The sequence below is a fragment of the Rhinatrema bivittatum genome, chromosome 1 (genome assembly GCF_901001135.1).
Source record: "Rhinatrema bivittatum chromosome 1, aRhiBiv1.1, whole genome shotgun sequence".
NCBI classification, from domain to species: domain Eukaryota; kingdom Metazoa; phylum Chordata; class Amphibia; order Gymnophiona; family Rhinatrematidae; genus Rhinatrema; species Rhinatrema bivittatum.
This window is the reverse complement of record NC_042615.1, coordinates 549,821,449-549,837,238: the sequence shown is the minus strand read 5'-3', so window position 1 is coordinate 549,837,238 and position 15,790 is coordinate 549,821,449. Positions and strand designations below refer to the sequence as shown.

The window sequence follows — 15,790 nt, the reverse complement described above, 5'->3', positions numbered from 1 at the left end:
GTTACACAATGTTAGGTGCTATCTTAGGAGTTACCACCCAGGAAAGAGATCTAGACATCATAGTGGATAATACATTGAAATCATCGGCTCAATGTGCTGTGGCGATCAAAAAAACAAACAATGTTAGGAATTATTAGGAATGGGGTGGCAAATAAAATGCTGAATGTCATAATACCTCTGTATCGCTCCATGGTGAGACCACATCTTGAATACTGTGTGCAATTTTGGTTGCAGCATCTAAAAAACGATATAGCTGCACTGGAGAAAGTGCAGAGGAGGGCAACCAAAATAAGGGACATGGAATGGCTACCCTATGAGGAAAGGCTAAAGAAGTTAGGGCTATTCAGTTTGGAGAAGAGACAACTGAGGGGAGATATGACAGAGATCTACAAAATCATGAAAGGACTTGAACAAGTTAATGTAAATCGGTTATTTATTCTTCTAGATAATAAGAGGATAAGTTAGCAAGTAGCTCATTAAAAACAAATCGAAGAAAATTCTTTTTCACTATGGGGTAGATTTACAAAAAATGCGCGTTCGCGTACTTTTGTTGGCGCACCAGTCGCAAACAAAAGTACACTGGATCGGCGCGCGCAAGGCTGCCGATTTTGTGCAGACGGCGCCCGCCGAGCCGCGCAGCCTGCCTCCGTTCCCTCCAAGGCCGCTCCGAAATCGGAGCGGCCTCGGAGGGAACTCGCTTTCGCCCTCCCCTCACCTTCCCCTCCCTTCCTCTATCTAACTCACCCCCCGGCCCTATCTAAACCCCCCCCCTAGCTTTGTCTGGGGATTTATGCCTCCCGGAGGGAGAAGTAAATCCCCGCGCACCAGCGGGCCGCTAGCGTGCCGAGATGCGACCCGGGGGCGGTTCCGGAGGGTGCGGCCACGCCCCCGGACCGCCCCGGGCCAAAACCACGCCCCCCGGGCCCGCCCCCAAAACGCCGCATCCCGCCCCGATCGGCCCCGCCCCCGACACGCCCCCGACAAAAAACCCCGAGACTTACGCGAGTCCCGGGGCTCTCCGCGCGCCGGCAGGCCTATGGAAAATAGGCGCGCAAGGCCCTGCTCGCGTAAATCCGCCCGGATTTACGCGAGCAGGGCTTTTAAAATCCGCCCCTCAATGCATAGTTAGCTCTGGAATTCATTGTAGAGGATGTGGTTACAGCAGTTAGTATAACTGGGTTTCAAAAAGGTTTGAATAAGTTCCTAGAGGAAAAATCCATAAACTGCTACTAATTAATAAGCAACAGTAGCTTGAGATTTATTTAATGTTTGGGTACTTGCAGGTACTTGTAACTTTGATTGGCCACTTATGGAAACAGGATACTGGGCTTGATGGACCCTTGGTGTGACCCAGTATGGTATATCTTATGTTCTTATGGATTCTTTAAAATATCAATTTGCCAGTTTCTTGATGCTATTACTTCCTCTTTTGATCTCATCCATATAACTCTCTTCCTTCTTGTTCTAATGTATTTTATATTTATACTTTTTTTTTTATCATGGCCATCCCCTCTACAAAATCTCTTTTCCAGAGTTTTCACTTCAGTTATTTTTGACTATATTCATGCTATTGTGATGTCTATTTGGGATTCTGATGAAGGTGAGCACAATAGCACTCAAATTTATTTTCATAAAGAAGACAAGCTGCCTTTAATATGGTGACGCCACAACACTCTCGGGGGCCGATGCAATATCGTGCGCTCAGCCGAGCGCACTGTATAGCCCGTAGACGGACGTGGGATAAATAGGCGCTAATCCACCCCCTAATGCAATAGGGGGATTAGCGCCTATTTAACGCGTGCCCGACGCGGAGTAAATAAGATAGCGCTCATCACATGCAAATGCATGTGAATGAGCCTATTACTGCCTATTACTCATTCACTCTGAATGCAAAAAGAGAAATGTGCATCTCAGATGCACATCTCTCAGATATTAACGCATACCCGGAGCAGGCGTTAATAGCTGAGCGCATTGAAAAGAAGTACAGAAAAGCAGAAAAAACTGCTTTTCTGTACTTAAAAAAAAACAAACAAAAAACTCAGCAGACCGCCAAGTTTTGAAGACCGACGCCGGTAAACTCGGCGGCCGTTTTCATTACTGGCAGACTGGGGAACTAGAGCAGGGCCAGGACTGTTTCAAGCCTCTAAGAAACACTGGGCAAACCTCCCCTCTCTGTACCATAAAATATTTTTGTGCAATTTACTAACCATGGACTCGGCTGATCCTTGTTAAGACCTAAAGAAGATAATATGGCATGTTAGTTGGCTATCTTTTTTAGCTTCTCTTCTTTTTTTTTTTTTTTTTCCTACCATTTTATTCTCTTTAATTTTTTTTTTTTTTTGGGATCAAGCTGGGTCTCTCTAAGGCTTCAAAGCCCTGGGCAAGTGTCCAATTTGTCCTATAGATAAAATGGCCCTGAGCAGGGCACAGGAAAGCGGGGAGGGTTAGGCAACATGGACCAATGTGGGGAGGTTGGGGGCAGGACTGAGCAGCAACCATTTAGCCAGAGCTGGACCTGCACGGTTTTCCCGCCCACTCTACCCAGTTGGAGGAGCTAGAGCATTTTGGGTTGGGTGTGGTGGATGAGAATGCAGAGCATATTCGCAGCGAGTGCCATGCCTGAGACACACAAGTGAGTCTGTAGAGTTCCAGTGGCAGGAACATGCAAGAAAAGAAAATTGGTTCTTACCCGATAATTTTCGTTCCTGTAGTACCACGGATCAGTCCAGACTCCTGGGTTTTGCCTCCCCACCAGCAGATGGAGACAGAGAACGTTGTGACAGGCTCTGCCATATATACCCGGGTGCCACCCACAGTCTACCAGTATTACTCAGTATCAAAGCAGTATGACTCAACAAACTAACTATATACAGGAACCATAAACAGAACCAGATCACTAACCCCAAGCCCGAACTCCCTAAATTGGGAGAACCAAGAACAATCTGCAGACCAGCATAAATCAACAATAACGCGCGGACTCTCCATTATGTCCATGCATTAACTGTCGCAGTTTCCCCGAGGGCGGGATTCTTGGCTGATCCGTGGTACTACAGGAACGAAAATTATCAGGTAAGAACCAATTTTCTTTTCCCTGTATGTACCCGGATCAGTCCAGACTCCTGGGATGTACCAGAGCTTACTTACCGGGGATAGGATCCGAAGAGGCCCACACGCAGCACGCCTGCACCGAAACCGTCCACATCCGGCGCCTGCATGTCTAGACGATAATGTTTTGCAAAAGTATGCAATGTCGTCCACGTGGCCGCTCGGCAAATTTTCTGTGGAGAAATCTGTTGGCATTCCGCCCAGGAAGCTGCCTGCGCTCGTCAAATGTGCCCAAATCCCTACAGACAAGGGCTTACCCATGTAGCAAATACGCGGAGTGTATCGCCTCCTTGAGCCACCGGGCAATCGTGGTCTTGGATGCCATGTTACCTCTCTTCGGACCACTCCACAGAACAAAGAGGTGGTCAGAAACCCGAAAGCTATTTGTTACTTCAAGGTAACAACAACGCCCAGGGATTTACATCCAACTTCCGTAAATCCCTGGAAAACGGATCAGACCTATCCAGGGGGAAAAAAAGACGGAAGCTCCACAAACTGATTGAAATGAAAAGCGGAAACTACTTTCAGTAGAAAGGAAGGAACCATTCGCAAGGACACCCCAGAGTCTGAAATCCGCAAGAACGGCTCCCTGCACAATAGGGCTTGCAGCTCAGACACCCTCCGAGTGGAGGAAATCGCCACCAAAAACACCACTTTCAATGTGAGGTCTTTTAACATAGCTCTCCTCAAGGGCTCAAAGGGAGCAGACCACAAAGACCTAAGGACCAAATTAAGATTCCAGGAAGGACATGGTGAACTCACCGGCGGCTGCAAATGCTTCACGCCCCGTAATAAATGAGACATCAGGATGCGCCACTAGGGCTGTCCCTTGAATGGGACCACGCAGAGATCCCAGAGCTGCTACCTGAACCTTTAAGGAACTACAGGACAGACCTTTAGCTAAACCTGCTTGTAGGAAAGCCAAGATGTCAGGAATGGAATCCCGCGTGGGTACTGTCCCCTGGTCTACACACCAGGACTCAAATATCTTCCACAGCCGCACATAGGAGAGAGAAACTGAAGTCTTCCGCGAACGTATCAAAGTGGTTACCACTGCGTCCGAATAACCTTTGTCTTTCAGACACCGCCTCTCAAAAGCCAAGCCGCTAGACAGAAGCGATCGACCTGGTCGAAACAGACGGGTCCCTGATGAAGGAGGTTCGGAAGAGACGGCAACCTCTGAGGTCCTTCCACCACCAGGCTGACTAGATCCGCAAACCACGGCCGACGCAGCCACTCAGGAGCCACTAAAATCATGGCACTCGGGTGATCCTCTATCCTTCTGAGCACCCTGCCTATTAGAGGCCAAGGGGGAAACACATACAGTAGGACAGTGGTCGGCCAAGGCAGAACCAGAGCATCCACACCCTCTGCTCCTGTTTCTCTGCGACAGGCAAAGAAACGTGGAGCCTTGGCATTCTTGAACGTGGCCATTAAATCCAGGCACGGTGTGCCCCATCTGTCGCAGATTATCTGAAAGGCCTTTTCTGCCAATTCCCATTCCCCGGGATCGAGACTATGCAGACTTAGAAAATCCACGTGAACGTTGTCGACTCCGGCAATGTGGGTGCTGCTATGCTGAGAAGATTCCGTTCCGCCCACTTGATTAACCATCGAGCTTTCAGCACTACTGGTTGACTCCTCGTACTTCCTTGCCGATTGATGTATGCGACCGTGGTCGCATTGTCTGTCAGCACTCTGCTTTCCCCCTGACAAGTGGGGAGAATGCCAACAATGCCAGTCGAACCGCTCTGGTTTCCAGACAATTGATGGACCACCGAAATTCTGCCGGGGACCAGCAGCCCTGCACCGATTGTCGGAGACAAACCGCTCCCCAGCCGGACAGACTGGCATCCGTAGTTACCACCATCCAATCCGGTAACACCAAGGGAACTCCCCGGCTCAAATTGTCTGACAGAAGCCACCAATCCAGATTGGAGCGAGCGGCCTCCGTCAGAGGCAATTGTAGGTGGAACTGTTCGGAAACCGGATTCCAGTGGGAAAGTAAGGCTGATTGCAATGGGCGCATGTGAGTGAAGGCCCATGGGACCAATTCTAGAGAAGAAGTCATGGATCCCAGAACTTGAAAGAGTCCCAGACTATCGGAGAACGCTTGTACAGTAACCTTCGTACCTGACCCTGCAACTTGGTAATGCAGTCAGGCGTTAAGAAAACTCCCCTGACGGGTGTCGAACGCACCCAAAAATTCCAACGACTGGGAAGGTATTAGATGACTCTTGGAGAAGTTGACCACCCATCATAGATTCTTCAGTACTTGCAGCACTCGCTGAACAGTGGTCTGACAGAGCAGCCCTGACTTTGCCAGAATCAACCAATCGTCCAGGTATGGGTGAACCAACCACCCCTCTCTGCGCAACTGGGCCGCTACCATCACCATGATTTTGGTGAACGTCCCGGGTGCCGTAGCAAGACCAAAAGGTAAGGCCTGAAACTGGTATGGCGACCCAGAATGGAAAATCTCAGGAACTGCTGATGATCCAACCTGATCCCGATGTGTAGATATGCCTCCGTCAGATCCAGAGACGCTAGAAATTCTCCCGGCCTCACTGAAGCCAGAACTGACCGTAACGTCTCCATTCGGAAGCGTGGTATCCGCAGGCACCTGTTGACGCACTAAGTCGAGTATGGGCCTGAAGGACCCTTCTTTCTTTGGCACGACGAAGTAAATGGAGTAACGCCCTTTTCGTTGATCCGCCGGAGGGACTGGGACTACCGCTCCGAGGTCGACCAGGCGCTGCAAAGTCTGTTTTACTGCTCGACGCTTTGTGGCGTACCCGCATGGAGAGGTCAGAAACTGAGGGCGAGGCTGGCGGACAAAATCTAAAGCGTAACTGTGTCTTATCACAGAGAGTACCCACTGATCTGTTGTGATTTTAGCCCATTCCTCGTAAAACAGGGACAATCTGCCTCCTACCCTCGGCACAGAGGACTGGGCCAGCTGCCCATCATTGAAGGGACTTACCGACTGACGTGGCCTGAGCGGGACTTGGCCTGCCAAAACGTCTGCCACGAAAGGACTGAGGCCCGAGAATGTCGACCTCCCCGAACCGGGCACAGGAGGAAAAAGTCCCCCTTGACCGTGGCCTGTCCTCCGGCAAACGATAAGACTTATTCTCTCCCAAAAACTGTATCATATACTCAAGCTCTTTTCCAAATAACAGGTTGCCCTTAAACGGTAAAGAGCCCAGACGAGACTTCGAGGAAGCATCCGCCGACCAGTTTCGCAACCATAATAGTCTACGAGCCGAAAGCGTGGACACCATAGTCCTGGCCGACGTGCGCAGCAGATCATGTATAGCGTCATTACTATAAGCCACCACTGACTCCAGGCGGCCCGCCTGCTGAGCTTCCTCCTCCGAGAGATTTTCATTCACAAGTAGTTGTTGCACCCAGCGAAGACCAGCTCTCAACCCAAAGTTGCTACACATGGCGGCTCGGACACCAAGTGCAGAGACCTAAAAAATCTTCTTAAGTAGTAATTCCAACTTTTGATCCTGGAGATCCTTCAAGGCCGTCGCCCCTGTGACCGGGATCGTGGTTCTCTTCGTCACCGCCAAAACTGCAGCGTCCACCTTAGGAACCCGAAGCATCTCCAATGCCTCCTCAGGTAGCGGATAAAGTTTGTCCATCGCCTTAGTGACCTTCAACCCCAAATCTGGAGTGTCCCATTCGCGAAACAGGAGATCCGTGACAGAAAAATGAAATGGAAAAGAAATAGCCGTACCCCTCAGGCCCAATAACACCAGATCCATGGATCCCAGGCGCGCCTCTTCCTGAGGAGCATCTATTCCCAATTCTTTCAAAATGGGAGGAATGAGAGGAAGTAACTCTTCCTTTCTGAACAGACGAACAACCTTCGGATCATCACCTTTGACGCTTTGAGAACCACGTGCAACACTCTGCTGCTGGTCCCCGTCCCCCTCAACCCCCTTCGGGGGATGGGGCGGAAAATCTTGCTCATCTGGATCTGCAGTGTCTGAAGAAGTGTCTATATCCACTTGCGGCATCCTGGCTCACAAGGGACGCTTCCCCTTAGGGGCCTCCGTGGGCCCCTGCGCCGGGACCGCAGGAGGAGGAGGAAGAGGAGACTCCAGCGGCTCCAAAACCGGACTGGCGCATTTCTTGCTGGCTTTCCAGGCTTTAAAAGCCTTATGCATGACCAGCCAAACTCGGAAGAAAAAGAACAATCAGAATCAACTGAATCGGTATCAGGGGCATCTCCCTGCCCCATGGGCTCTGTTGGCATGCTAGATCGTGGCCTCTGATCCGGCTGCTGTGGAGAAAGCCATGGTGGGAGATTCCCCTCCCCCTCCGCCACCTGAGTCGCGGCCGCAAAGGCTCTCAAAATGGCGCCGTTTCCTGCGCTCGGCGGGAGAGAACAGGGAGGAGGAATTGGGAGCTCCCCTACTGCCAGCGCTACCGACCAACTGCGAACCATGACCCCCCCGGCCTCCGCTGAGGGTCCCTCACCGCTGGGGAGGCAGGCGGAACAGAGTCCTCGAGACAGGCGCGTCCGACCGGAGCCGCTCCACGCGGCATCAAGACATCAAAGGGAAAGCCCCGACGTAAAGTAAAAAAAAAAAAAAAATAGAGACTAAACGCAGTGCCCCCACAGCCGCAGCAAAGACAGAAAGGAGAGGAAATTAAGTAAAACTTTTTTTTTTTTTTTTTAAACTTGCCGGTCTGACGAGTTGATCCTTGGCTGGTGGTGCTGGGGTGAGTGATCCGGGCTCCCCTGTATCACCCCAGTGTCTGCTGCACTAGGCAAAGGAAGGCTCTCAGCCCCTGCCGCAGCCACCTCACACCAGGGGGGATATTCCCTCAGGACTTGCCGACCCCCTGGGAGGCTGAATCTCTCACACAGGTGACCCTCTGAATTACAAGAAAATCCTGACTAACCTGTCAACACTACTACTTTTTTTTTTTTTAAATTAAAAGCTTTATAACTTTTAAACAACCAAAAACAGGAAAAAACCTATCTACTAAGTAAACTATTCAGACTGTGAGTTTGGCCACCCTACCATCTGCTGGAGACAGAGTAATACTTGCAGACTGTGGGTGGCACCCGGGTATATATGGCAGAGCCTGTCACAACTTTCCCTGTCTCCATCTGCTGGTGGGGAGGCAAAACCCAGGAGTCTGGACTGATCTGGGTACGTACAGGGAAGAAGATTTTCCTGCAGTCTTTTGGTGCACTGTGTATTAGTAAATTGTTGAGGATGATGTGGCCCTTGTAAGGGTTTCTATGGACAGAACAGGACCATGTATGCCCAACAGAAGGAAGATGACTTCATGAGCCCCAGCTCTTGTATGGACTCAGAGCCAACATGTTAAGTGAGCATGCACTGTAATCCAGCTCCAATTGCTGGCCAGTCTTAAAGGCCAAGCTTTGACGGCTTGATCCTTTACTATGAAGTGTTGAATCTGGCAAGACAAGGACGCTTCATGGCCAACCCCAAGAGTAATCAAGTTAATTGCAAAAGTTAGTAAGATGGATGAAAACTTTGGTTTAATTGTGTCCAGGCAAGGGAGAGGTCACCCCTAGGTTACAATGGTTACCCTAGTACATAGTACAGGTTCAGTGGTTTTGCTTAGAGGTTTTAATGTTAGAGGTTGATTAATGTTGAGAACAATGATACAATGGATATTTAAATATGATGTATCTCTTTGCTGCAGCCATGTATATCCATGTAAAATCAATAAATATCTCTAACTTGAACTGATGAAGTCCAGTGTTATATTGTGATACTGGGTAAGGTGCAGCTGTTGTAAGCAGGGGAAGGAGTTGGGTGAGTGGAGGGGGGGGGGGGGGGGGGGAACCATGGTGCATATCTGAGTTTTGTGGTGAGGATGCTTTCTAGCACTTTAACCATTAGTATCTCACCAGGAAAAAATGTCAAAGTAGAATATCTTCATTTTAATTCCATATCTGCCAAACTGATTGACAATGTTTGCTAGCAGTATTTCCTCAAATCACACATTCTTTTACCTGATTGGCTCATGTAGTGTGTATGATATAACTTCCGACAATTGGATCCAGCATTAGAGGCAATTTGTGGCATCATTTTCACACCACTGCATTTCTTGTACAAAGATTACTAACTACTAGACAAATTCCTGGACACGTCACCAGATGACATAATGCCATTAAGAACTGAGCTTACAGCAACATGAATTCTGGATAAAACATTTTATCTGCAGTTTGCTTCCAGTAGAAAATAAACCCCAGAGAAAGTGCATGTGTCTCAGATCTGTCCACTACTTGCAAAATTAAAGCATGTTTCCCAAAACATAATATGGAAAAATCACAATTCTACATTTTCAAAGGGTGATGATGTTTACCCTACTAATTGTTAGTGGCATGTGTGTGTTAATTCAGTTATTATTGCCAAAAAATCTAAAAGGAAAAAGTATGGAGTCACAAAAAAAAAAAAAAAAAAGAGTGATACATCCAAAATTTGTCTCCTGTAATCAAGGGTCTGCTCATGTCGCCTTTCTTCTTTTTAAACATCGACATTTGAAACACTGGCTGGATTATGAATCAGAACCACTATTCAGTATTTTTCTATATAGAATTCCCTATGAGTTTTCTCCAAGATTCCTCAAAGCAGTACCCTGGAGATTGACCCTTAGGTTCCTGGAGAGTCTAGGACAATCCTAGATGGATGGCATCTGTAGGGCTGCAGTTTAAGGAACTGGAAAAGTAATGACTTAGAAAGGTACATTTTAAAGTGATACAGTATTCCTAAATGCATTTACTTCAATTGCAATAAACCAAAAAAGTTTTTAAAGTAAATAGTATGTACAGTTTCCTTTTCCCTTTGCTCACCTTAATTGGAGAGATATGAAAGTATTCATACAGGCTGATTTGTGATGTATCTGTTGATGATACTGTGCTCAGTTCCACCTGGAGAGATTCTATATCCTTTTTGAAAAGTTCAACCTATGACAGTATACTGAACAATTAATAGGTTTAAAAATCAAATTACAGTTAAACTATAGTGTGTGACAAGTATATTAAAACCAAAAACACAAAAACTTTAACAAATGTAGCACACTATATTTGTTGGGGTATGGGAGTACACACGATGATGAGATTCCAATGAATGTATCTTATACTTGCTTGCCACAGATTAAAATGACTATTAACCATACATCAACTATTTTGTGTGCTGCTTCCTTAAATATCTGAGCTTTATAATATGAATTTATGCAATACAGCTAAAGAGGTATATTTACAACTGAAAACCTGCTTGCTGCCACTTAATGATATATCCATATTTAAACTACTACAGATTAGAAACTCTTCTTACATAGTTTTGTTGAAATAATGTGTCAAAAATATTAAACTAGAACAGCAACAAAACATTTAAATGATTACAAGAGCATCATGTAATCACAGGGATAAAAGGCACTAGACAAAAGCTCCAATGAATGCATAATTGCCTGACAGTAATCAAATGCTCATTACAATTACAGTTTATCAATTTAACACTTGACAGTAAAGCAAATACACTTTTGACTTCTTCATTTAACAACTGAATTTCTCTCCTCTGCATGATTTTCTTGCCTATTGAGGCTTACCTCCTGATCTTTGGAAACATCACCAGATTGTGTGAAAAGTTCAGCAAGTGCATAGAGAAATCCAAGATCTAACCTGAGATCCATTTCTTGAATCAAAACCTTGAAGTATCTGTTTAAAACAAATGACATAAGCCACTTTTCACTAAACAATTTATAAAAAACTGCAAATGAAGCATTGTGCCCACATGACTATCATGAAGACAGGTAAAACATCCTGGCTATGTCATTTAATTATCTACCTCTGTAACCAATTCTACATGTATCACAGTCTGAGCCTACAAGACTGAAAGAGGGCAAACTAAGCAATTTACCATCAATGGTATCAGAAATTAAAACAATTATTTACTCAATTTAGTGGAAAATACCATCTCAATTAAAAAGTAAAGTACATCAACCTATTTGGAAAGTGACTGCCACTACTAATTTAAACAAGCAACATTTTTCAACATGTAAAAATTGAACATAAAGTCATACTGATGGGTACAGAGTCAAAGACATTTTCCCTCCCCTGTTTAGTCTGAGGGAGGGACTGAAAGAAGCCAAGGAGGAGGAACAATGAGAGAAAAGCTCTTATGGTACACTGCACTTACTTAATTCGTGATATTTCAGAATGCCCTGCAGATCTCATAACAATACTGACATCAGTAAATGGTTTTGGTGCTGTAAAGATATAAAGAATATAAAAACATTAAAACTAGATCCCAGGTATTTTTCTCTAGTAAGAGATTGCAAATGTGCTTGCATTAGTACTGTAGTTACTGATCTAATCATAACCTTAGAGTCTGACAAGGATGCCATTCAACCTCATTTAAATTTCTTTTTATTAAGTTATTATTCATGTCAAAGCACACATATCATCACTGAAAAATAGAGGGGGCAAGAGGGGGCAATTTTTAAATTACTTGCAGGTCTGTCAGAACATATTCTTGGGCAAACTTGCTAGGGGTTTCCCTTATGAAAATCTGGCAGGCGGTAAGACGGCAGGTACCTGCCTACATGTATGTCCATCTGCTTTCAAGCAGATGCATATGTAGCTCCAAAAAGTGCATGCAGGGTTTTTAAAATGAAAGCTTCACTCTGACTTTCCTTCTCCCAACTCTGTCCCTTTTCAGATCTGGCAAATTATATATTTACATTCTAGCCATTATGGAGCAGATCACCAAACATAAAAAAATAAAAATCTGTAAAATAATTATGATTTGTATTTTTATTGGTTGTGACATGTTCCAAAACCATTGTGGTGGAGGTGTCTGGTGGATTCTTTCCTAGAAATAAGCCCTGAAACACCTCATTGAAAAATCCAAGAGATACTATTTTGCATTCAATATCCAAGCTGGGATGAAGCAGCTTCCCCGGTTTCTGCATGATCAGAGTCAGGAAATTCCCCAACTGGATTGATCTAGTTGATAACTCTAGAAGGAGTAGCAACAACATCCATCTCAAATCATAATTCCTTGGTACCTTTTGAATTGTAAGGTCTTATCCACCAGAGGTACTGGAGGACATGTATATAGGAGGTCTATCCCCAAATGAAGAAAGAAGGCATTTCATGCTAGTCTATCTTCTGATCTTCTCCTGAAACAGAAGCTGTGGACCTTCCTGTTTAGAGGGTGTGCAAACGAAGCTAAATCAGGTGTTCCCCACTCAAGACAAATTCTGTTTGCCACCTTCTAGTCTAAGGATAATTTGTGGAAGTCTAAGATCCAACTTAGCCAGATGTTGTCTTACCTCGCCAGATATATGGTCATTAGGGTCATCCCATGAGAGATTGTCCTGCTCCACATTTTGAAAGTTTCCTAACACAGGCGTGAACCTCTTCCTCCCTGCTTGTTCATATAATATACCATTACTTGAGTGTCTGTTTGGATCAGAACAATTATGCCAAACACACAATCTGTGAAAGCCTTTAGAGTGATATGTACTCTGAAGTTCTAGAAGTTAAATGATGAACCCCATTTATGTAACAACCAGTTACTGAAAATATACTGCCCAGTAAGAACTTTAAAATCTGAAGGTCAATGCCTACTTGAAATTCCCAGTTATAAAGTTATATATCTTGTAATTTCAAGAGAGTGACTTAAGTAGGAGGAGATATTCTTTGGAACAAACTGCCAATTGACCTAAACAGATGGGCCTGTAAAAAAAACATTTAAGAAACAATTAAAGACTCACCTTTTCAAACAGATCATAAGAACATGCCATACTGGGTCAGACCAAGGGTCCATCAAGCCCAGCATCCTGTTTTCAACAGTGGCCAATCCAGGCCATAAGAACCTGGCAAGTACCCAAAAACTAAGTCTATTTCATGTTACCATTGCTAGCAATAGCAGTGCCTATTTTCTAAGTCAACTTAATTAATAACAGGTAATGGACTTCTCCTCCAAGAACTTATCCAATCCTTTTTTAAACACAGCTATACTAACTGAACTAACCATGTCCTCTGGCAACAAATTCCAGAGTTTAATTGTGCGTTGAGTGAAGAAGAATTTTCTCAGATTAGTTTTAAATGTGCCATATGCTAACTTCATGGAGTGCCCCCTAGTCTTTCTATTATCTGAAAGACTAAATAACCAATTCACATCTACCCGTTCTAGACCTCTCATGATTTTAAACACCTCTATCATATCCCCCCCTCAGCCGTCTCTTCTCCAAGCTGAACAGTCCTAACCTCTTTAGTCTTTCCTCATAGGGGAGCTGTTCCATTCCCCTTATTTTGGTCGCCCTTCTCTGTACCTTCATCGCAATTATATCTTTTTTGAGATGCGGCGACCAGAATTGTACACAGTATTCAAGGTGGGATCTCACAATGGAGCGATATAGAGGCATTATGACATTTTCTGTTTTAGTCACCATTCCCTTCCTAATAATTCCCAACATTGTTTGCTTTTTTGACTGCCGCAGCACACTGAACAGACGATTTCAATGTGTTATCTGCTATGACGCCTAGATCTCTTTTTCTTGGGTGGTAGCTCCTAATATGGAACCTAACATTGTGTAACTGTAGCATGGGTTATTTTTCCCTATATGCATCACCTTGCACTTATCCACATTAAATTTCATCTACCATTTCGATGCCCAACTTTCCAGTCTCACAAGGTCTTCCTTCAATTTATCACAATCTGCTTGTGATTTAACTACTCTGAACAATTTTGTATCATCTGCAAATTTGATTACCTCACTTGTCGTATTTCTTTCCAGATCATTTATAAATATATTGAAAAGTAAGGGTCCCAATACAGATCCCTGAGGCACTCTACTGTCCACTCCCTTCCACTGAGAAAATCCATGAAAGGACATTGCCACCTATACCATGACTATACCTAGAAGTCTCTCATGAGGAACTTTGTCAAATGCCTTCTGAAAATCCAAGTACACTACATCTACTGGTTCACCTTCATCCACGTGTTTATTAACCCCTTCAAAAAAGTGAAGCAGATTTGTGAGGCAAGACTTGCCTTGGGTAAAGCCATGCTGACTTTGTTCCATTAAACCATGTCTTTCTATATGTTCTGAGATTTTGATGCTTAGAACACTTTCCACTATTTTTCCTGGCACTGAAGTCAGGCTAACCAGTCTGTAGTTTCCCGGATCGCCCCTGGAACCCTTTTTAAATATTGGGGTCCCATTTCACAAGAGTGGGAAAATTAATGGAGATTCTGCTGAAAAGAAAGGATAGTGAACTATCTAAAATCTGGTGAGTTGTTGGACCAGAGGCAGCATGGATTCACCAGGAGAAGGTCCTGTCAGACAAATTGTTTTTTTTTGATTGGGTGACTAGAGAACTGGATCGAGGAAGAATGCTTGATGCGAACTACTTGGATATCAGCAAAGCTTTTGATACAGTCCCACATAGGAGACTTATGAATAAAATGAAAAGCTTGGGAGTGAGTGCCAAGTTGGTGGCATGGATTACAAACTGTTTGATTGATAGGAGACAGAGTGTAATGGAAATTGAACCTACTCTGAAGAAAAAACCTTAAGTGAAGTGCCACAGGTTTCAGACAGGCTCTGTTCAATATCAGAAGGGATAGAATATAAAATTTGTCTATTTGCGGATGATATTAAAATCTGCAATAGAGTGGACACACCTGAAGAAGTAGAGAGAATGAAAAGGGATTTAAGAAAGCTCCAAGAGTGGTTGAAGATTTGCAGCTGGGATTCAATGCCAAGAAGTGCATAGTCATGCATCTGGGATGTGGCAATCCAAAAGCGTTGTATGTGATGGGGGGTGAAAAATTGATGTGCATGGACTAAGAAAGGGATCTTGGGGTAATAATGTCTGGAAATCTGAAGATGGCGAAGTAATGTGACAAGGCAATAGCTAAAACCAGAAGAATGCTGGGCTGCATTGAGAGAGGAAAAAAAACAGTAAGAAAAAGGTGATAATGCCCTTGTACAGGTTCTTGGTGAGGCCTCACTTAGAGTACTGTGTTCAACTCTGGAGTCCATATCTCAAAAGAGTCAAAGTCAGGATGGAGATGGTCTAGAGAAGAGCAACCAAAATAGTGTACTGTCTCTATGAGAGGCTGAAGTGTCTGAATATGTATACCCTGGAAGAGAGAAGTTGGGACAGAGATATGATAAGACCTTCAGATACCTGAAAAGTTTTAATGATGCACATTCAACAAACCTTTTTACATTAGAAAGAAATCAGTAGAACTAGGGTCAATGAAATGAAGCTCTAGGGGGGATGACTCAGAACCAACATCAGGAAATATTTCTTTATGGAGAGGGTGGTGGATGCCTGGAATGCCCTTCTGGAGGAGGTGTGAAGATGAAAACAGTGAAAGAATTCAAAGGGGCATGGGATAAATGCTCTGGATCCCTAAAGGCTAGAGGATGGAAATGAAGAAAAGAGTGCATGGCAGTATCTTGCTGGTGTGGCAGTTACTATACTTAACCAATAAGCTTTCATACTCTTGATGCAATTCTATCATGACTCTCTGCTTCAATGGCAGGGAGAAAAGGGGAATTGGATTTGAACAGCAACCAATGAAGGCCCTGACCTTTATGGTGTGGGAAACTGATAAGCATGGACGTAACGGGGAATTGAATTCAAACAGCAACCAACGAGAGCCCT

The 15,790-nt window shown here is 44.7% G+C and overlaps 1 protein-coding gene across 3 annotated transcripts in view; it reads right to left on the bottom strand.

Annotated features, from left to right (window-relative positions):
• The window catches only part of VPS13A (vacuolar protein sorting 13 homolog A), a 745,426-nt gene that overhangs the window by 153,494 nt on the left and 576,142 nt on the right, over positions 1 to 15,790 (bottom strand). For all 3 annotated transcript variants that reach the window (XM_029616432.1, XM_029616443.1, XM_029616452.1), the window contains exons 58-60: positions 11,301 to 11,370; positions 10,711 to 10,819; positions 9,956 to 10,069 (exon numbers count right to left, since the gene is read on the bottom strand). In XM_029616432.1, the coding sequence (XP_029472292.1) occupies positions 9,956 to 10,069; positions 10,711 to 10,819; positions 11,301 to 11,370 (293 nt within the window). The remainder of the gene's footprint in view (positions 1 to 9,955; positions 10,070 to 10,710; positions 10,820 to 11,300; positions 11,371 to 15,790) is intronic.